Source organism: Lagopus muta, chromosome 1, assembly GCF_023343835.1.
Source record: "Lagopus muta isolate bLagMut1 chromosome 1, bLagMut1 primary, whole genome shotgun sequence".
Lineage (NCBI taxonomy): Eukaryota > Metazoa > Chordata > Aves > Galliformes > Phasianidae > Lagopus > Lagopus muta.
In genome coordinates this window covers 13,121,182-13,144,591 of record NC_064433.1, presented here as the reverse complement: position 1 = coordinate 13,144,591, position 23,410 = coordinate 13,121,182, and the positions used below count along the sequence as shown (strand labels likewise).

At 44.2% G+C, this 23,410-nt stretch overlaps 1 protein-coding gene across 3 annotated transcripts in view; it reads right to left on the bottom strand.

Moving 5' to 3' along the window:
• Window positions 1–7,383, bottom strand: part of LHFPL3 (LHFPL tetraspan subfamily member 3) — a 234,635-nt gene extending 227,252 nt beyond the window's left edge. For all 3 annotated transcript variants that reach the window (XM_048942583.1, XM_048942591.1, XM_048942573.1), the window contains exon 1: window positions 6,897–7,383. In XM_048942583.1, coding sequence (XP_048798540.1) covers window positions 6,897–7,365 — 469 coding nt within the window. In that variant the 5' untranslated portion in view covers window positions 7,366–7,383. The remainder of the gene's footprint in view (window positions 1–6,896) is intronic.
• Between the last annotated feature and the right edge of the window lie 16,027 nt (window positions 7,384–23,410).

Genomic DNA, 23,410 nt, shown 5'->3' with positions numbered 1-23,410 from the left:
ACCTCTGTTTTTATAGCCAAAGCATGGAACTCATAAAATGTTTCTGCAGAATGGAACTGAGCAGGCTGCACAGCCACATCACAGTTTTCACCCACAACTTTCCAATCCAACCCTCAGTTTTTCACCTTTCCAAACGACACAAAGAATTGTCCAGCTCACCTCAGAACAGGAGTAATGCCCAGGCCAATACAGGAATGCCCAAGCCTAACAAGAAGGTTACCTCTGGAGCTGAACAGATGGAAGATCTTAATGGCAGCATGAATTCCCTCTGAGAGAAAAAAGACTACACACCAGGCCCACTTGAACTGCAGATGTCCTTATAGGCTTGATGAAACAGTCCATTTGTTGGCAAGCCAAGCACCACAGCTGATTCCCTGCTCCATGCCTGCTCACACAGCTCCAGCACCCTATTTTCCCACGATGTGGGATATCTTCACTATCATCAAACCCATCAGTATTCTGCCAGAATTTTCTGCCAAAGTTCTGGCACCCATGGCTGCTCATGATCTCTAAATAACCTCAGTCAGCTCACCTGGTGGGTCAGCATAAATGCTGAAGCTCAGTTCAAAGCCTGCTGATGTTCCTGGGCTTGCTTTCCTCTCTCAGCCTTCACACGCATCCCTCTTTTTACAGAAGAAGAGCCCCATGGAAACAGAGGTGGGCAGATATGGTGGTTAAGGACCACTGGTCTGACATAAGAGTATTAAATTAATGCTAAGAAGTACTCAGTACTGTGCTTCACGAGGTACTTTGCTTCTGCTAAGTTAAACCACATCTCTCAGAAAGGGGCGCTCAATACTATCTAAAGACTTAACTGGTAAAAAAAAAACAACACCCTGTAAAGATAGCTTACAAATGAAGCTTAAGTTACAAAGCCACATGCCTCATGGCTAATGCAAACATTCTGAACTTCAGATTCCAAACACAGCATTTGTCAAATTAAGGAACAATGTACTACTTGAGATCTCCTCCTGTGGGTCCTCATACACCGTAATCTGTCAATTTCTAATCTTTTTTTTGAATAGCAAGAACACTCATCCCTTCAGCTCTTCTTTCATTTACTTAAATCTATCTTGAAATCTTTCTGACTCTATACATGAAAGGGAATGATGTTGGAACCAGACAGAGTGTGCTTGGGCAACACGGTGGGTGACAGAAAAGCTTTTTTTTTTTTGCACTCACATTCAGGTATCAAATTGGATCTCATGAGTGCAGCCATGCAGTGAGAGCTCTACTCAGATGCTCATCTACCACAGCCCCCAGTCCCTCTTCTAAATAACTGTTTTCATAATATGGTCTTCTATAAGTAGGATGCTCCCCATATTTTAAAGAAGTTTTATGCTGCATTTGGTATTTTAAAATATGGGTTGTTCAAGCAAGCCCAGTTCATTGTGATATCTGAATGTCTAGCTACACTTGCTATTATTTATTCAACAACTATGTGCCATCTGAAAACTTCAGCAACAGTTAATACACATTTCTGTTCTAACAAATTGATAAGGATACTTAAGAATTCTGGGCTGCAAACAACACCATTGTCTGACTCCCCGAGGCACCCTGCCTATGTCCTGGCATGAGGCTGGGTTCTTCCAGCCTTCCACAATTCACCCCTATACCAACATCCAAAAGACAGCATTAACAAAGGCTCTGAGTGCTTCAAGGTCAAGACTTTTAAGACTCTTACATAAGTCTCCTTGTCCTGCAGACTTCTTTCAAGTAGAAAGGCAAACAATCAACACAGCTGCCATGAAGAACTTCACCTTTTCATTCTGAACAACATCGTTTTAAATGGACTTGTAATTGTGGCATGTAACCTCTCTCCTATGTCTGCTTTGGCTCTTAAGAACTAAAAATTGGGTAATATGAAATCACTTTCAAAAGGAGCTCCTGGGAAAATCTGGGAAGTGTGGAAAGCCTGATATCCACACCATGCAAGTTAGTAACAACTATGAAGGACAACAGATTATGTCAAAGCAAGCAAGGCAGAACCAACGCAGCTATTTTAAGTCAGGTTTTGCAAAATTAGAGTTCTGTGAAGATGCCAAAACACTCACATTGTGGAAATGTGGCTAACAAAGTCCACTTGGGTTTTGATAAATCTGTCATTCACAGGTCTTAAAAAAATGAAACTCCCAGAGGATAAAAATAAATGTCCTTGTAAGGAGAAATAATTAGAAACAGATGGTAGGAGAATACTGTCAATTTTCAGAGTGGAGAGAGGTCAATGGTGGAGTCCTGCAGGGATCCGTGCTGGAACCTGGGAGCTGTTCACTCATTTATAAATGAGCTGGAAAGCAGGGTAAACGGCGAGGTGACAAAGTTTGCTGCTGATAACCATTCAGGTGAGCTAAGATAGAGGCTGACTATGAAGAAAGACTTTTCAATATTGAGTGACTAGGCAATAAAAAGACAAATTAAATTCAGTGTAGATAAATAAATATGAGATCATTTCTTCAAGGGGAAAATACCTAACCTCACAAAATGATGTGCTCCAAGGTGACTATTTCCACTTCAGGAATGAGATCTTGGGGTTATAATAGGCAGTTCTCTGAAAACATCAGCCCACTGCTCACTTGCAGTGCAAAAGCAAGAATTAGGAATTACTAGGAGAGGATCAGAGAATGAAAGAGAGAATATTATTATGGCATTGAATAAATGGATGTTTTTTTCTGTCTTGAATGCTGCATGTAGTTCTGGTTCCACCACCTTCAAAAAAGGTGGACAAAGCAGGCTGGAAATGGCACAGGCAAGGGCAGCAATCATGAACAAAGGAATGGTACAACCCAAAGACTAATCAGCTAAAGATTCTGCAGGTCTCATAAACAGGTAACTGAGGGAAGACAACAGCAGTCTAATTAGGAAAGGCGCTGGGAAAGTGCTTGGGGACCCACTGTTCACTGCCTCTTTCAATACATGAGCCAAGGAGTTGGATGAGTTCAAAAAATGATTAGATGATAAATCATAAGAAAGAAATTCCACCAAGAGCTTTGAAATGCTAAGGCTTTGGCTCAGGAAATCCCTGAACTCAGGTGCCCATGCACAGACATACACATTGCTATTATCCTATTCATCCATGGAACATTTATATGCCTTTCTTTTGTTTTGCCTGCTTTTACCTTTTCTGTAACTTGCAACTTTATAGCAGAGAAAAAAGTAATGAAAAATGTCTAATAAAAAAAATCACAGGAGAACTGAAGCGCTTGTTTAACTTCCATAGGAAAGAATCTTAATAAATGTCTTTATTTGTGAGTTTCCTTGCAAGCTTTAGATGCCAGGTATTAAAAAGCAATAATACTTTATCTCTAACACCTTCACCAAGTGCCTTTGTTCACACAGCTGCTCAAATTAGGTAAGCATACATACAAGAATGTATGATTCTGAAATGTCAGAAGGGGAGGCTAGAGAATCAGAGAACTGTGGGGGTTGGAAGGAACCTCTACAGATAATGGAGTCCAACCCCCCTGCCAAAGCCCTACACCAGGTTGCACAGGTAGGCATCGAGTTGGCTCTTGAACATCTCCATAGAAGGAGACTCCACAACCTCTCTGGGCAGCCTGTTCCAGTGCTCCGTCACCCCCACTATGAAGAAGTTCTTACACATTTGTGCAGAACTTCCTGTGCTTCAGCTTCCCCTTGTCCTATTGCCACACAGCACTGAAAAGAGTCTGGCCTCATCACTTTGCCTGCCACATCTTAGATATTTATAGACATTGATCTGTCTGAGTCTTCTTTTCCCCATGCTGAACAGACCCAGGCCACTCAGCCTTTCCCATAAGAGAGGTGCTCCAGGCCTTTATCATCTTTGTGGCCCTCTGCCGGACTCTCTGTGCTCTATTCCTTCATCCCCCAGCTTGCATTCATAGTGGGGGTTGCCAAAGCCGAGGTGCAAGACCTTGCACTTGGTTTTGTTGAACCTCATGAACCTCACCTGAGCCTGTCTAGGTCTTTGTGGATGGCATCCCATCCCCTGGGCATGCTGACTGCACCCACACTTGGTATTACCTGCAAACTTGCTGAGGATGCACTAGATCCAACTCTCAATGTTACTGATGAAGATAATAAAGTGCATCCGTCCCAGTACTGACCTCTGAGGGAAATCACTGTCACTGATCTCCATCCAGACACTGAGCCACTGACCACTATTCTCTGGGTACAATCTTGCAACCAGTTTCTCATCCATCAAACAGATGATGTATTGTGTACCCTGACAGCATTAAGCACATAGAGCAAAATAAAACAATACAAGCACTGGTAAAAGCATTAAGGAGTCTAATGTATGTTGTCCTCACATACACATAGGAAATTCCTTTTATTCTTGGATTTTTCTGCTTAATGATGTATAGATATGATAAAATGAAGATAAGGATTCAGAATGCACGTGCCCAAGACACTGTGCATCTTTTCCTTAATTAAAAAACCACCTCTTCAAAACAAGAGCTATATCATGCTGACGATTCACAATGACTCACACAGTTGCAAATGTGATCAAAATGTTTCTTTTAAAGAAATATGATCCTAAGCTATTATTTGTAACCCTAAATGAAGCACGACCCCATGTTGAAAAAGAACTTATAGGGAGACTTAAATTTCATGAAGTATTACTACATGATCTAACTGAATATTAATACTACTAAGGTACAAAATAGCAAGCAAAATCAAAGCCACTCCCATCTACTTGTTTATTTTACTACTTCAGGTTCAGTTTTGTTTCTGTGCAATGCATATGCCATACACATGTAATTGACATTACTATATCGTTACCTGTGAAATAAGCATCTAAAGCTTGCTTTGCTACTTACTTACATTCCCAAAACAGTAAAACAGTAACAAAAGCCAGTCAGATAGCTTATAGGAAAGCTATCAGAACTCATTAAAATTCCCTTGTGCTGCACATTTTGTTCCATGTCCTACCCATGTCTTAACTGCACAGCTTTCTTCTCCAAAGGAAGCGCCCAAACCAATGCAGATTTTCCCTCCTTTCGAGGAAACTTCTTTGGTGTAACACAGAACAGCCAGGCCAATGCTAAATTAAATTACAACATTCAGCAAACAACAAAATAATTCTCTATGAATAGCCACTATCATTACAGTTCTTCCAGGGCATTCCCATACAAACCGGGAATGATGGCCAATAATCACGTGGCTTTAAAGGCATTCCCCTAATATTTAAAGTTTGGATTTCAGTAGTCTGAAAAATGATTCTGCTACTGATCTAAAAGTCCTTTTATTGACTTTTAATGCCAACAGCACATCTACCAGCTTCAGAGACTATGAGGCAAAACCATGTCGTTTTGCCTGAAAACATATCTTCATGTCCCATCTGAATACATGCATCATGGTGTACCCTGGATGGACTTCATGCCAGCTACATGCAGTGGTTTCTAAACATTGCTATTCACCTGTGCAGAAATACAATAAATAAATCAGATTAATTTTTATCTACTCTATACTAGCTTCTAGTGGCATAGAACAGTAGAACCCTGTAAGTAAAATACAGTTATCCCTAATGTCAGTAAGTATAAGATAGCTGGAAATTGTGCTGTCCTACTGCATACAGTACACAAACAGAAGAGGCTGAGGATGCACCAAGCCAGTATATATTCGTGCTATCTTTTACAGGTGGAGCAGTAGCTGAAAGCAAAAGTCCTTAACAGAGCAGAGGAGACATTCAGTGGTGCAAAGATGGAACACTTTGCTCTGCCTGCAGCCAACTGACATGACTACGTGCAATTAACAACACTGTATTGGGATGAGTGTTACTGAACAGACAAAGTAGCCACTAACATCACATAGGATTCCCAATGCAGAGGAGATGAACCCAATCTCAATCTCACTGGCAAGGAGAGAAAATTTACTGATCTCAAGTGTCTGCGGATCATTCCCCAGGTGACAAGAAACTGCACAGAAACTCAAATAACAAGAAGAGCATAAAATACATAGAACACACGTAGAAACAGAGAGAGATGGATAAAGCTGTCTCACACAAACCAGAAATTTCCACTTAGCCTCATGAACTAGGTGGCAAGAAGCTGTTCAGGAAACGACTCAGAACAATTATTGCTCAGAAAATGAAACGAATATAGGTCAGTTTGGGGGACTGAAAAGTGAGTGTGAGCCCATTTGGGAGACATTTTCTCTGCCTTCCTAACAGCAACCCCTGAACTTCTCCTTTTCAGGAATCTATCAGGAAGACAAGCAGAAGGGATACTTTGACTTTACACTTTTTTCTCCCCCAAATTAATCAAGAATTAATCTTTCCTATCTCACTGAAACCAATTTTATTGCTATCCCAACTCCAGAGACCATTCCATCCTCCCTCTCTGCCTTCCCGCTGCACACAAACTGCCACATCCCCGCCAACTCAGAATGAAAGCAATGTTGAAGATGCGAGAAGGGATGTCCTGGTGTTCCCCCTCCTTTTTATCATGCGCTTTCCTCAGGGAGACTCTGGATGTGATGGGGAAAGTCAAACGAAGTCAGGCGACTAGCAAAGGAGATGAGATTTCCGCACACTGGATGTACAGAGAGACGCAAGCCTCCTAAATGGGGGGGGGCAGGATCCAACCCCAACCTCAGGCACGCGGACTCCAATTCCAGCCTCACCCCGAGCTCTCGCTCCGTCCCGAGCCCGGCGTTAACCCCACCGCTCTCAGCCGCCCCCACCCGCCGCTGCCACGTCCATTTTCTCCCGACCTCAGCAGCAGACCAAGCGCCGGAGCACCGGGCCGGCAGCGCTGCGGGCAGGCCGGGGCCGAGGGGCCGCCAGGGGCCACGGGGCAGGGCCGGGGTCAGAGCCGCCCGCCCGCCCTTCCAGCCCGGATCCACCGCCCCGCCGCGAGTCCCGGGCCGCGACGGGCGGCGCGGAGCCCCCGGGCCGGGGCCGCTGCCCCACTCACCCGAGGTCAGCTGCATCCAGGCACAGATCTTGTAGACGGTGGCCGTGTTGCAGAAGAAGAAGAGGATGAAGCAGACGATGCAGGCGATGATGAGCATCATCGAGAGCCCGATGAAGAAGGAGGCGGCTTTGAACGCTCCCGAGGGCAGGCTGGAGAAGTCCGTGAAGCTGCCCCGGCAGGTGAGTTCCCGGCTGAAGCCGTTGCCGATGCAGTAGTGGAAGAGCCCGAAGTAGCCCGCCTGCGGCGTGTCCACGCCGTCTCCGATCCAGTAGGGCTGGATGAAGCACACCACGTTGACGATGGCAAAGCAGATGGTGAAGATGGCCCAGAGCACGCCGATGGCCCGCGAGTTCCGTACGTAGTTGGTGTGGTAGATCTTGGCCGCCTCCTGAGCCGGGAGCATCCCCGCTGCTGCCGCTCCCGCCGAGCCCGCTCCCGTCGCCGCCGTCCCTGCAGCCGCTCCGGGCATCCTCGCCGAGAAGCTCCCCCCTCCCCTTCCTCCTCCTCCTCCTCCGCCCCGCTCACTCCTCTCGACGCGACACGCTCCGCCGCTGCGTGCGAGAGCCGAGCAGCCCCTCCGCCGGGCTTCCGCGGCGCCGCGCCACCACCGCCACCGCCGCCGGCAGCGCGGCCCGCCGCCTCCTACCGGGGCTCGGGGCTCGGCGCCGCCGGCCGCCGCGCACCGCCCTCCCCGCAGCCCGCCCTCCCGCTGCCGCCCGCAGCTCCTCGGCGCGCCGGGCGCCAACGGCCGAGCGCCGCGGGGCCGCCGGAGCCCCTCCGCCCTGCGCAACCGCGGCTCCTGGGGCGGGAGGACGGCCGGCGGGGGATGCTCGGCGGCTGCTGCCGGCTCGGGGGACGGGCCGCCTGGGCGGGGAGCTGCTCACGCCGCGAGTCCCGGGGGGACGCGTTCAGGCAACACCTTGAAGTTTAAAACCTCCGCGGCGCTGCTCGCTCGGCTGCGGCGGGGTGAGCGGGGGCACGGGTGGGCTCGGCTCGTGCCTAAATCAGCCCCCAGCCAGGCTGAGGTGCGGTCAGCCCCACGAGAACATCGAGGGTTGCTTCCCGCCGCACGAGGAGCCCCTCGCAGCGCACGCGGACCAGAAGTGCCCTAAAGCAGCGGCGGTGCGGGGCTGCCGCTCCTGGGGCCATCGGCGAGGAGCCGGAGTTGACGCCGCGCCGAAAAGCCGCTCAGCCGCTCGAGCGACTTGGGCCTGGCACGCTGCGCCCTGAACGTTTTGGCATGCAGCAGTAATTAGCATATATTAATGAGCAATTAGCATCTGGTAATAATCATTCATACTCCAGTGACACTTGGATTCGCAGTCCCCGACCTATGCATTGAGCTCGAGTTAATAATAATAATTGATGGTGCATATATAGAGCTCTTTGAAGATTGCTCTCCTCGGGAGGCGCCGCAGCCGGAGCGCCGGGACGCAGGGAGCGGCGGAGCGGGGCTGTGCGGGTCCGGAGCCGGCAGAGGGCTGCACACAATTAAATATTAGTGCTGATCGGTCCTCGAAGTGTGGGAATTGTTCCCCTCGCTCGGTACAGTTTTGCTGCTCCTTCAGACAAAGTTTGACTTTTCAGTCAGTTGGCAGAAAAAAAATGGGCAGGTTGAATAGAGTATGGGCTGCGTCTGACTGGATTGCTCAGATGATGCCTTGGAGAGGCAGCTGAGCTCATTCCAGCTTCACGCCACAGGAGGATCTTTCCCCCTCTCAGTGCTTGTCCTCTTTTCTGCAGGCCGAGGTTAGCTGGGCCCCAGGACGCAGCAGAGGACACCTTGTATCTCAGTGCTGTAAGGAGCCATCAGGAGGTGGAGAGCATTAGAGCCAGGCCTGAGGTTGTCCATGGAAAGCTGCGTGGAATAGAAGGATGTGGGGAAGTTAGCTGACAGCTGGCTGAACATGAGCCAGCAGTGTGCCCAGGTGGCCAAGAAGGCCAATGGCATTCTGGCTTGTATCAAAAATAGTGTCAGCAGGGTCAGGGAGGTGAAAAATTCTTCTCAGGAGAGTGGTAAGGCACTGGCACACACTGCCCAGCGAGGTGGTGGAGTCAGCATCCCTCGAGGTATTCAAGAAAAAGGTAGATGTGGCACTTGAGGACTTGGGAATGGGTTGATAGTTGGGCTAGAAAATCTTAGTGGTCTTTTCCAACTTTCATGATTCTATGATTAGGACAAACAGTTCAGGAATAGAGGTCAGAGAAGGCTGAGCAAGGAGTTCTAGGAGCTCCAAAAGAAAGGAGGTTATGAGGGGTGTCAGTGGAGTGAAAGGGCTGGGGATGGTTGGCCTGTGTGTGCACACAAAGGTGAAACTTGGAATCAGCACGGAGGAACGAAGAGATATGGAGCTGGGAAGGAGCCAGGAGAGGAGAAGTGCTCTGCAGAATAAATGGATGAAGGGAAGTGGGGAGGAGGAAATACTGAGACTGGAGGAGAAGTTGGAGAAAAAGAGTCAGATGAGAGTATCGAGACAAACATGGGAGCCTGTCTGTCAGGAAGCAGGGAAAGAAGATAGGACCGTGCTGACATGCTGAGTGTTAGGGTGAGAAAGGAGGTAAGATTATGTGCACCCAGGCAGTGGCCGTTCTTTGTGTCCTAGGACATCAGGGTGTCCTTCTCTGCTCTCTAGCACCAAAAAATGATACCTGCTGGTCGTTCAGTTTAGTGCATCTGAATGGTAACATGGTACCAGGTGCTATTCTGGAGGCACCTGAGTCACTCCAAATGTGTCCTTTACCAGAACTTTGTATCCCCACTTTTATTTTGTATTAGAAATTTCTGTGAAATTCACTCCATCCCCTTCTAGTCTCATCTCCTTACAGTGTTGATCTCTATAGAATAATAAATTATAAATCTTTCATCAGTTACTTCAGGAGTTTGAACAGCAGAAGCCTCTATGTTGGATTCAAAAGTTCCTTCCACGACAGTTAACCCAGTGGTATCAATATTCTGTCACGCAAAGAAATAGTGCTTGTGTTTTTGCAAATGACAACTGGAAATATGAACACAACTGCAGAAATGCTTGATCAAGATTCATAACCAAAGGTTAAGAAAACCCGGGAAAAAGATTATCTGTGCAATCCTTACTTGGTTCTTTTGTATTTGGTTACTCTGATACATATACTCTGAGGGCCCCTCACTGCAAGAAAGATATTGAGGCCCTGGAACGTGTTCAAAGGAGGGCAACAAAGCTTGTGAGGGGTCTGGAACACAGGCCATATGAGGAAAGGCTGAAGGAGCTGGGAATGTTCAGCCTGCAGAAGAGGAGGCTCAGGGGAGACCTCATTGCTCTCTATAAGTTCCTGAAAGGAGGTTGTAGTGAGCTGGGGGTCGGCCTCTTCTCTCGTGTCATTAGTGATAGGACCAGAGGGAATGGCTTCAAGCTACAGCAGGGGAGATTCAGGCTGGACATGAGGAAGTATTACTTTTCAGAAAGGGTGGTCAGGCACTGGAATGGACTGCCCAGGGAGGTGGTGGAGTCACCGAGCCTGGGGGTGTTCAAGGAAAGACTGGATGTTGTGTTGAGGGACATGGTTTAGTGGGAGCTATTGGGAATAGGTGAACAGTTGGACTGGATGATCTTTTAGGTCTTTTCCAACCTTGGTGATTCTATATACTTTCTAATAACATAATTGCTTTTCTACCATCCTTGCTCACTTGTTTCACAGCACTGGCAGTTGCTACTTGATGAGAACCCTCTCCTGAGTTTTTTTTCTCTCCCTGTTCAGTGTGCAGCCCAGATTTGCTTTTCTGCACGTGGTGTTTGCAACTGCAGACAGGCTTAGGATGCTTTTTATGGTTCTTACCACAATTATGTGAGTGCTTCGCGGTCTTGGAAAACATCATGTCTCTGTGAGATAGGATACTTAGGATGCTGGTATATTCTGGACAGAACAGTTAAGGTAAAAGACAGCTGAGAATTCATTTCTCAAAGCAGAGCTCCCATGGATTTTGTTAGTAGCTCTTCTCCAAACGAGGCCTCAGTAGGAGCCACACTGAGCTGCTGCTCATCTAGAAAAGGCTTTAAGCATCTTGCCTGCCAATGCACACATCCTGTCTGTGGCAGGAACGGGGATCATTTCAAGCTCTTCACAACAGCATTCATCATCTTAATCTTCAGAAGATTATCCTTTCTCTCCAACAGCCCTGTTCATACTTTCACTATTTTTTCTCCCTGAAAATTATCTGGGTCCCAGCTCTGTGTCTGCCATCTAGTTTCATCTAAAAAAAGACTTAAACTATGTTAGCCAGGCTTTTCACCAAAAGCTTCTTCAAAAGGTGAAGCAGGATTCTCATCAACATGATCCTTCTTGACAGCAGACACAGAGTCACACACCAAATAAGGCAGGATCCTGTTTACAAATTAGCAAATGAGCATGCAACACACAGCAAAGAGAATGTGAATCATGTGGCATGGACAGCTCTTTTTTTGGCACATCCCATCAAGTACCAGATTTTGCAACAATAATTCTATTTTTAGGAATGCATGTGTACGTGTGATTATAAAACGTGTGAGCTTAAAGAGAATTCATACAATCTTTGTAGACCATAATTGTAACCATTTTATCAAATAAAGTGTGCTAATTTTTATTCATGTAGATCATTACAAAAGCAAAAAGATAAAGGATATTATTTGCTTTGTGTCTCCACTAAACTACTTGCAGCATCTCTATTTGGAATTTAGGTACTTCCTGTGGTAGAGCAGTGAAAGAGAAGCTTAGGCATTCTATGTGTCTGAGGACGCAGTGGAAGGACTGCATTTTGTGCTGGGGACAACTTTTGATAGGATATGTAAGAACTGTAGATGAGTGCTGCTGCTGGACCAGGGGTCGTATCTGGGAAGAAATGCATGTAGAATCACAGAATCAGAAATATAGAATGGCTTAATTTGTAAAGGACTTCAGAGATCATCTAGTTTCAATCCTCCTGCCACAGGCAGGGTTGCCCACTGCTAGATGAAGCACTGTATCAGATTGCCCAGGACCCATCCAAGCTGGCCTGGAACACCTCCTCAGACAGGGCATCCACAGCTTCTCTGGGCAGCCTGTGCCAGCCCTTCACCACAATCTGTGAAAAATTTCCCCATGACATATTATCTCAGTCTCCTCTCCTCTCCTTCAGTTTACAACCATTCCTCCTTTCCTATCACTATCTGTTTTTCTAAAATTTGATTTCCCTCCTGCTTACAATCTCTCTTTAAATACTGAAAGGCTACAGTGAGGTCTTCCCACAGCCTTTTCTTTTCCGGAGTGAACTTCCTCAGCCTATCTTCATAGGAGCCCTCCAGTCACCTTCATGGCCCTCCTCAGAATTCTTTCCAACAGTTCCACATCCTTCCTGTACTGGAGGCCCCAGGCCTGGATGCAGTACTGCAGATGGTGCCTCACAAAGGCAAAGCAGAGGGTGACAGTCACTTCTCTCTCCCTGCTGGCCACCTCTCTTTTGATGCAGCCCAGATTAGTGCTGGCTCATGTTAAGTCTTTCATCTACCAGAGCCTCCAAGTCCTTCTCCACAGGGTTACTCTCAGTGAGTTCTTCTCCCAGTCTGTATACATATCAGGGAATGCCGTGACTCAAGTGCAAGATGTTGCACTTTGCCTTGTTGAACCTCATTAGCTTCACATGGGCCTACGTCTCATGCTTGTCAAGTCCCTTTGGACCATGCTACCCTAAGCATTTATGGGGCTTGATTATATCGTGACTGGTTGCCAGTGCTGGTAACACCACACAATACGCGTCCCACACTGTGGTGCAGAGCCAACTGCAGCATGGCTGGTGATAACCCTAAGTGATAACCCTGGTGATAACCCTAATAAGCAGCAGTGTGGGCCTTGGGCCTGGCAGCAGCCATGCTGCAGAGGGGAGCAGCAGGCCCAGCGGGTGGCCCTGTAGCCATGGCAACCCAGAGTCTCGCCACTGTCGAGCCTCTGCTGTCGATCAAGAAGCATTAACTTTCACATTATGTCTTTTTTATTACTGCTTCTGCACATTTTGTCTTCCATCCCTCCAGGGGCCCGGCTGTGCTGGTGAAATGTTCCTTCTCAGGGAGTGGGGAGCAGCATTTCTTTCTATTTCTGTAGTGTTTGCAGCCGTGGGAGAGACACAGCAGAGGGCTGGCTGGAATTACTGCTATCAGTGTCAGGGAAACTGTCATTGCCATAACAGATTTGATCCGAAATGGTCCAACATAGGTCTACCTTAAAATTAGGGAGCAGGTAACTTACTTAGAATATTTTCCTCACTTCCCGTGAATTTAATCCTGTTCCTGTTAGTACTAACAGAAGGGGTCCTGTAGGGCATCCACAAATCATGGCCATGCTGGAGCTGCATCCCCTTCAGGATGCAGGACTAGATAACCCAAAATCTGGGTAGGGAGTGTTATTGCCAGGAGGTCACCTATCCCAAAGTCAGCTCTGTACTGAAAGCATTAGCTGTGAGTGAAAGAAGTTCTTTTTGACATAGGAAGCTGAAAGAAGATAGTGGGAGTGGGTGTAGTGGGAGTAGTGGCTGTAGTGACACAACAGATGTGAGGACAGTGAAAATTACCTCAGTTGTATGTGAAGCAGAGATTGAAAGGAAGAAGAGGTCCTGCCAACTTGTAAAAGAAAGACAAGAGTGGGAAAGGGTTTAAGTAGCAGAGTTCCCACTGGCATCAAAAGACATGGATTATAAATGAGTGTGCTGAAGTAAGAACAGGGAACATGGGACCCTAAGCAGTTACTGGCATTCAGGGGAAGAAGAAAAGAAGCACCCTTTGACACAGCTCAGCTTCCTTTCCACAGCCTGTGTGACTTGGATGAGTTGTAGAACTGCTCTGAAACATTGTGGTGAAAATAAAACAGTGTATTCTCCCCAAATCTATCAGGTTCTAAGCTCTCCAGTTGCAGCCATCAAGAAATGCTTCTTTGGTCTTGCTAAGCTCTCCTACAATGCTGAGGATGTGCAGCGCTGCCCAGCTCAGTGTCTCACTATTGAGGGTTATGAGCATGTCAGGTCGCTCTCTCACCATGCTGTGCCTTGCCAGTACATCCTGCTTGTCAGCGCTGCTAATTAGCTCAGACAGAGCTTTCAGGTGGCTTGCTGTGTTGTGCCGTTCACACACGCCATCAGAGACTCCTCCTGCAATGATGGAAATTTTATCTTTCTTGTTGTGGCAGCTGTTTGCCAGAGGGTCAGTAGCTTCTATACTAAAGGCACTGTGAAATACTGTGCTGCAGGCTATATCCTGTACATCTTCAAAGACAACTGTGCAGTTAAGGCTGGCTTCTAGACATGTTTTTCCTATAATAAAAGTTTAGTTAAAGTATGTCTCCTAGGCTGGAATTCACATGGAGGAGGAAATGTGTTACACTGGACCAGCCTAGTTTAAGATACACACAAAAACTCCTTTGCCACCAAGATGCAGTTAGAGTTTTCTTTCCAGACCCCAAGCATCACGTAGGTGCCTGCAACTTTTCCACCAGGAACCATTCAACTGAAGGCTATATAATGCTAAATATAACATTAAGGAAGCTTTCAAAAAGTATACCTGCAAGTACCCTCTTGGCCCTTAACAGGGCAACACCAGTGCAATCTGGAAGTGATCTATGATGTTCTCCGGCAGAGAAGAATGATTAAAAGTATTTTAATTTGCACCAGATAAAAATAATGTATTAATTTGCTTAACATTTGAATCCATCCAAATATATATTCCCTATATTTACAAATATGTCTTCTTGGGAGGCTAAACAGCAGATAGTTCAGGATTTAACAGATGTAATAGTGAAGCACAAGTAGGTAATATTAACTTCTTGGCATTGATCTTTTACAATCATAGATGCCTGCAATCTAATATGTTTTTGAGAAAAGCGAAAAATTACTACTCTTCCAGTGTAGGCATCAGGAATAGTGCAGACCTTTCTGATGCACAGGCCCTGATCAATACTTGAATCTGCAAGGGAAGCCTGGGAGCTGCCGAGAGTGATTATCATGCTGCACAAGATGATGTCGTAGCCTAGAGCAAGCATTCACCCTGGCACTACACATCATGGTGCAACTAAGTCTGCTGTGTTTCCAGGTGGATTTATGGTAAAATGGATAAACGCAACTAAATGAACTGGCAGTATACCAACATTGTGACCTGAACCAAACTGGGGAAGGAGATTAAATGGGAAAAGCATGGAATTTATCTCATACTGAGTATCTCTATAGCATAATGCAACGCCATCCGGGGATATCACAGCTACTGCAAGCAGTGTAGTTACATTAGCAGGATGTTAATGTGCTTAATTAGCCTGGATGACAAGCAGGTTATAGGAACCTGTGCACAGCATTGTGCTTATGTACTTAGCCACTTAAATCTCCGGAGTGCTTGCAGCTCACTTAGGTTAATACTATCTAATGAATTAATAAGCATATAACCTATTTCATTGTTCAAGACATTTATAACAATGTCGAATAATAGCAAACCTAAGACAGACTTTTATGGAACTGCTGAAGACACACACTTCAAGTATTTAAGTGAGCTAGGAGTAGATACTAGTTTAAGTGCTCCTTGCCACCTATTTATGCATTAACCTACCAGTAGCTTTACATAAACCACATTTTCCTCACCTGGTTATGAAAATATTTCACAAGAGAGTATTAAAAGCTTCAAAAGTGCCAACTTATAGGCCATCTATATCTTTGTCTTTATTCACAAGTCCCGTAAATAGAACAGAATAAATTGAATTTGACTAGATTATTCTTCAATATATCCATGTTAGGTGTTATTTATCCCTGTTCTGTTGTATTCATTAAAACAACAACAACAAAAAGATTTCTGTGTTTTTCTAGAGAAACACAGAAATTAAAGCTTGGCACATCAATCTGCAACTCCTTCAGTTCTGTGTTTATACTCTTCCCTTACCCTTTTCTAAATATAGACCTTGTATTTTTCTAATCTTTCTAATCTAATCTTCTAAAACTTCTCATCCCCCATGGACACCACAATATTGCCTCAGCCTTTTGCCTGAAAAATTTCCTAAGTAATTTCCATGAGCTCCCCTGCTCAGCACTCTCTAAGTGGCATCCAGTCTATTCCTATTCCACATCTGGACTCTTTATAACAATGCTAATGATCTTAACCATATAAGCAAATTTGATATGCGTGATGAAGAAAAGCAAAGATTTCAGCACTGGTGTCATCTATTACAAATTTTCCCTTTCCTCTGAGAAGCAAAACACCACTTGCTGTAGTCCCTCAGTCTTTCTCCTGCTGCTAACAGAGTTCCGGAATGTCTCCTTGTTTTTAGCTCCAGGCTGTCATTTGAATAAATGTTTACGTCTTGTGTACTGCTGAAATAATCTTTGGCTCAAAAATGTCTCTAAAACAATTTTTCATTTCAGTGGTGACACAGAGGTAAAGAGCTGTTGAGTAGAGCCAACACTTTAATAGCTCTGAAAAAAGTATCAAGAGTTTCACAGTGGGAAATTGGCAATAATGCACACTCCTTGCAAGAAGTAGGTGTGCCTACAATAATGGGGAAAATTAATGGACATAACCACTATAATGAAGATATACTAATGAAACCAATGAGCAATAAACAATAAGAATTAACACAGTGTAAGTTTTATCAAACACAAATTTTTGCAGTTAAAGGACGTTAGGATGGAAAGGAGATCGCAGTCTGATTTCATTGAAGGATATGGTATTGTGCTTTGTAATATCTTGTTCAAAATATGTCAAGCGGCTTGACTGGGCTTAATACCAAGTTATTATGCCTTTTGAAAGACAATAAAAATAATCAAAATAAATAATTAACCATATTTCAGCAATAGTTAGTTGCATACCCAGTGGGGTCTTGTTAGATACAACTTTAATTAATCTGAAGGAGGCAATAAACGTTATGTTAATGAAACTTGTAGTAGAGGCTAACTAGCTGTAATCACCACTAACAGTAGAAAAAACAAATGGGAACTTATGTGAATGAAAATATAAAAAGAGATCATTTGGAGATAACCACAAATTACTGTATCTGGCAAACATAGGCCTCCATGAAAAAGGAGAAAGCTGTGGAGAGCACTGTGTTGGAAGAGAAGCACTTATTTATACTGAATAGAGTTGTAAGAATAATTGATTTTTCTGTTTGGTGGCCAAACTGAAAATAAATTAGGGAAAACTAATATCCAGTCAGATATATTGTTCCCTTTTCACATATTTCTACCATTTATTAACACTAAACTTAGATCAATGTTAGAATGAAGCAGTGTAGATAAGAAAAACAAGATCATTTCATTTTGAAAATATTGGAACAGAACGTTTCTGGTTGTTGTTGTTTTTTCCCCAGTACTATTTCTCAAAATGAATTTCTCAGCTTTTGAATTGATTTTTGATTCATAATATATCTTTTTCAGAGAACTGGATGTAATAGACTCTTAAAAACACAGCAGGTCATTACCAGTCACCCAGAACTTCTGCCTCTACACCATAAATTTGCAGTCGGTCCTTAGGACCTGTGTTTAGGAACATATCTGACAGTCTGGGGACTTTCCATGTCAAGCGGGAAATTCCATTTTCTCTCAACAAAGTCCTGCAGAAGTCATCGTGGGCCAGAGCACCTGACTGATGGTGTTGGCTTGGTCCTCACCAGCCGCCAGGGCTGAGAAGGGGGGACAAGGCCAAGGACCAGCAGTATCACATATGCCTGCCATACCAGGGAGGTTTTTAGGATGAAGGCTGTCTCTCTGCACAAAGAGCAGAAGCCAGAAACAACCAAAAACCCCTGTTCTTGCCACCATCATAGGAAATGTCCCGTCCAACGAGAGGCAAAGTGCTGGCATGCCTAGTCCTGGGGAGACTCAGCACAAGGAGGCTGCCTTCAGGATGTGGCAGTTTCAAGTGCTGTAATTCATAAAGGAAAATGATTCTGAATAAAGAGTACTGTGGTTACTTCCTTAGTAGCATTCCTTGCTGTGCCTTGCCTGGGGGCCCCAGAGCCAAGGACAGTAAGTCATCAGAAACTAGGTGAGGGGATTGAAATGTAGGTGGAAAAAAATGAAGGTCCAAAAAAAAAAAAAAAAAAAAAAAAAAAAGTCTGTGACAAGACTCCCAATAAGATTTAGGTTATCAAATCATAATAACTGTGTGTTCAGATTCAGCTTCACAGAATCATAGAATCACAGAATTGTAGGGGTTGGAAGGGACCTCCAGAGATCATCGAGTCCAACCCCCCTGCCAAAGCAGGTTCCCTACAGCAGGTTGCACAGGTAGGCATCCAGGCAGGTCTTGAACATCTCCAGAGAAGGAGACTCCACCACCTCCCTGGGCAGCCTGTTCCAGTGCTCCGTCACCTCACTGTAAAGAAGTTCTTGCGCACATTCGTGTGAAACTTCCTATGCTGCAGCTTATGTCCGTTTCCCCTTGTCCTGTCTCCACTCACCACCGAAAAGAGACTGGCCTCACTGCAATGGCCCCCACACCTCAGATATTTATAGACCTGGATCAGGCCCAGAACTGGACACAGTACTCCAGATGAGGCCTTACCAGGGCAGAGTAGAGGGGGAGGATCACCTCCCTCGACCTGCTGGCCACGCTCTTTTTAATGCACCCCAGTAAGCCATTGGCCCTCTTGGCCACAAGGGCACACTGCTGGCTCATGGCCAACCTGTCGTCCACCAGGACACCCAGGTCCCTTTCCGCAGAGCTCCCCTCCAGCAGCTCATCCCCCATCCTGTACCGGTGCATGGAATTATTCCTCCCCAGATGCAAGACTCTACACTTGCTTTTGTTGAACCTCATCCGCATTTTTTCTGCCCAGCTCTCCAGCCTGTCCAGGTCTTGCTGAATGGCAGCACAGCCTTCAGGCGTGTCAGCCAATCCTCCCAACTTCGTATCATCAGCAAACTTGCTGAGGGTGGCCACTATCCCCCCGTCAAGATCATTGATGAAGATGTATTCCAGGTATTACACTTTGCTCCAATTTGTCTAACAGATGACAGAGCTGCAATGTGACAGATGCTTTCCACTTCCCATGTATGTACCTAAAGACATAATCACCTCTCTATATATTTCCCAGATTGCGGATTACTCTTATGTTTTGTTTCTAATTCTTTGCCAATTTATAAATTACTAGGAAGTTCAGAATATGACAAAAAAAAAACTTTTTTCAGTCCTGTTTATCCTAATGTAATGCTCCAGTCTTCACAGTCAGAACTGCAACCCGTGCTCACAGATGTGTTAACCTTTGTCATAGTCTGTTAAACACGTCACGTGAAACTCAATCTCTGTCTAAGTCAGCGAGAATCTGCAGTAGGATGTTTGCTAGGCTTTTGGTTGGTTGGTTGGGTTTTTTTATATTGTTTTTCCTGCAAACTATGTTCAGTTTATAAAGTGTTTCAGAATTACTTTGTGTAAGTTCTTATCATGATCTATCCTTGTGCTAGACTGGCACAAAGAACTAGCATTAGCCAGTTCCTCTTTTATAAACAAACAAAAAAGAATGGCACTGGGCTAGAAACTCATCAGCACAACACCTTCTTACATTCAGCATTTTCTTTAACAGTTACCCCCTGAAACGTATCAGTTACTTTTTAATCCACTTAGCACCTGCACTATTGATATTGGATAGTGTCCAGTTTTAAATCAAAGTGCCACACAGTAGGAGATTGAACACTGTATGGAATTCTCCCTGTGACACACAAATCTGACAAAAAAAAACCTCCAAGACATTTTGCATGATTTTACTGGGAATTACTGTAACATTGACTGACCTACAATTACACCGGCCATCCATTTAGCATGATTAAAAAGCACTGTGTGATCTTCAAACAGCATTTCCATTTTTCCAAGATCTATAAAGAGAAATTAACATTAGTGGTTTGCAGAGTTTGCTGCTTTAAGTACGTGCTCACTCATCTCAAGAATGTTGGGAAAGCTTTGCAACAAGTATAATTAAATCCTGACTCTTCTATAAATCAGACAGTCTTGGAATTAAAGACTGCTCTACAAATCACTTTCAGTTGTTCGTAGTCAGCTCTTTTGTACAGAGCTTACTTGGATTTTCATCTCCTTCTGTTTTCTCCCAAAAATATTGGATACAAGACAAGGAATCAGGAGCTGTGAAGTCCCATCATATCATCTTCTCCTCCTGACCTTTCCACATTCTCTAAGTACTCCGTGGATCTCACTGTGAGTGCACGGTTTCCCCTGCCACCAAAGTCAATGTTGGCAATGGGATGGATTCTGTGCCAAATGGTAACCAAAGTTGAAATTTTGAAATCGCAGAAGAACTGAGTTCAAATGACCTTATTGAGCTGCCCTGTTTTCACAAAATGATATAAGAAAAATAGCAAGCATAACATAGATTTGTAGCAGAGATAATTATAAAGAATTAAAGGTAAGTAAGATCCTATCCCAGTTGTGCATCTTTAGAAATCTTTGTTTCAAATGTAATTGAAATTGATGTAATTTTTTTAAAAACTCTCTGTGGAATTGCGTTTCTAAGTAAAAGCTGCTACATTTTTATGCTTTTGCTATATTTTCTGCAAAACTGTAAACATATGTTTTTGTTGAAAGTAACTGAAGAGACAATACAGTGTCTGGGTCCACAGTCTTCTCTGCAGGAGGTTGGAACAAAATAGAACCACTTGCCCACTCCTCTCTAAGTATGAAAACGGTTGTTTGCTAACCTGTAAGTTACAGATCCTTTGCAAATCAGATCAGCTGCATGAAAGACTGAACACGGTGTGTCTTCCTTTCTCAAGAGACTTTTATGAATAAATTATGTTGCTCAAGTTGGCTGAAGATGTTTATCTGACACATACCAGCACCTCTGCAGTCTAGCAGACATGGGAAGGAGCTGTGGCACACAACCCACCTTGCTGTTCAGTACTTACACCTCCCATCTTCTTTGCCACCTGCAGAGCTGGCTGGCTTCCTTCTGTCTCTCACACATTTTGCTTAAGAATCTGTACTCTTTGCTGCCTGTGCAGACTATTAGGGCTAGAAGAATGAAGCGTGTTCTTGAGACTATTTTTCCAGCAGTGCTGCACCAAAACATCCACTGGGCCCCAAACAGAACCATGCACAAAACCCCCAGCATTTCCGTCCTACAGAACCATCAGAACCACTTTTTTAGACAACTCATGTCCATGATTCAGTGGTTAACAGCATACCACAGTCCAGCCTCAACTGGTTATGTTGTTCTTAGCATCTACTTTTGAGGAGCAAACAGAAATCCCAACTGCTCCATTGTGAATATCGGGGTGCACCCAAGCTTTGCCATGCTAAACATCCTACCTGTATCCGTACAGATTACAACTTACACTGGCAGAGCTCAGTGCCACTGGCTCCAGAACCACGGCCTAGTTAAACAGGACAGAAAAAGGATTCAAAACTGAAGCTGTTTACCAGGTTTCATTTCACACACAAAAGTTGTGTTTAGGAGCACACAGAGGTTTAGAAGCTTCCTGTGATGAATGTGTTGTTTAAGAATGTGTTTCCTCTTGCATCAGAAGGTTACTGAACCTCCTCTTGGTGCTCCTGTATTTTGTGCAGTGCCTGATAAAGCAAAATTGTTGACATTTTAAACACTTTGTTTTAAAATAAATATATATCTAAACCAAAAGATGGTAATCCCCACCGCTAGTCCTCCTCAGTAACTTTCACATAGAAGAAAAAAATATCTGCCACAATTATTCAAATATATACAGAAGTGATCAAGAAAAGACTGTTAGTTCCTGCATATCATACAAAAGCAAAACATGTTGGTATTTGCTCATCAGAAGCAAATTCGAGACGGAAAGAACCGTTTTTATTTATTTATTTGTTTGTTTTTAATCAAAACAATTATTTCTGATTCAGAAGAGCAATACCAAAATGACAGTGGACATTAGACAAGGTCCCTAGTGCCATCCAGGCACAGCATTCCCAGTGGTACCACTAAACTTTGAAGAGCTTGGCTGAACTCAGCTGTGAGATGTAAAAGGCTGATCAATGCAGAGCAGGGAGCAGCGGCACAGTTCACTCTGCAGCCTCCTTAGTCTTGCACCACTGGCTGAATCTTCATGGTTTTCCAGAGCCCCACACATGGGAAGCTTTGTAATTGTGCTCCTCAGTGAGTGAATGTCTTGATGCCTCCCTTCAACGTCTATGAGCACTGTTTGTTTGTGAGGATAAGCAGAGATGAGCATGGAGCTGTGGGCAGCTCACCAGGTAGAAGGGGACAGGAGCTGGTTGCTGCCATCACTGCCAGTCGCAGAATGGCATTTCCTTGCTGAAGGACTTGCATGTTCAGTCCTTGTGCCTGCTTCCCACTATCTCAACGGGTTGTACTATACAGACTGGTAGTACTTCAGTATAATAAGTACAAGTCTCTTAAATACTATTGAAAGTGTCCAACAGATGCATTGTTACCGGCTGAATTGGTCTCTAGATATTTCATCTTCCTGCACTGGAAATCTGCAAGGAAGAGTTAGTGTTTCAATTTTACATTTTACGGGATCAGTGTTTTCAGTGGTTCTGATCATAATAGCTTTAAGCCATCTGAGCATTTGAATTCCTACTGTTCTTGAAAACACTGAAAACAACAATTAAATCAATGGCATCTCCTTCCCATAGGTGCCATGAAATTTCGTCTCTGTCCTGATAAATAAAGAAGAGAAGATGCTCATTTTTTTACATATTCAAAATACCTTCCCAAGGAAAACTGAATAAAAATCTTGAGGGCACTAAAATATGAATGATGAAGAGTAATGTCATTGCATTGGATTTGTAGGGCTAGCATCATTAACTGCATTATGCCAGCAAAAGGAACAGTAATTTTCCATAAAGTCATTTTCCTAGGATCACTTCCAGAGACCAATTTTACAGAGACTATAGTCTCTGAAAGTCCCACTCAGAGAATTAAACGTTATAATAATGTAATTAGATATTCCTGAGACGGAAAGCATTAAGTCCAGATAACCATTTCTTGTAGCTGGACCATCACTCATCACGTTAAAAAGAAAAAAACCCAAAAATTTACAGGTAATCTTTATTTTAAAAGCAAATACCAAGTACTTAAACTTGGATTTCTGTATGTTATTTAATTTAGTACTGCATAGCATTCCATTTTCCAAGTTTAATTTATAAATAACCTACATTACGTATGAACGATGGATCTAATAGATGTGATTCTGGGATGCACATGCAGAAGAAAAAAAATAGGAGCAGTAGGCAGTGGTGCAACTGGCATGTGTAATTCTTGTTCCCCAGTTAATGACGGATACGGATTAATTATAAATCATTCATATAAAGGTCATAACAGCAATGAAAGGAGAAGACTGTGCTTTAACTTGAAGTATTCCACATTCCAAATATGTCTGATTAGGAAAGATAAAGATACAGGAGGACTTGATCAATCTGTGCACATGTTCTGAAGAGGAACATGGTAGTAGATATCTTCATACCAGTAGATATAAGCATATGATGGTTCACAGCCTAGAAACTGAAATCAGATCAGTTCCAGATAGATCCCTAAAAGCAGAGGCAGAATCTGAAGACTGTTGATTC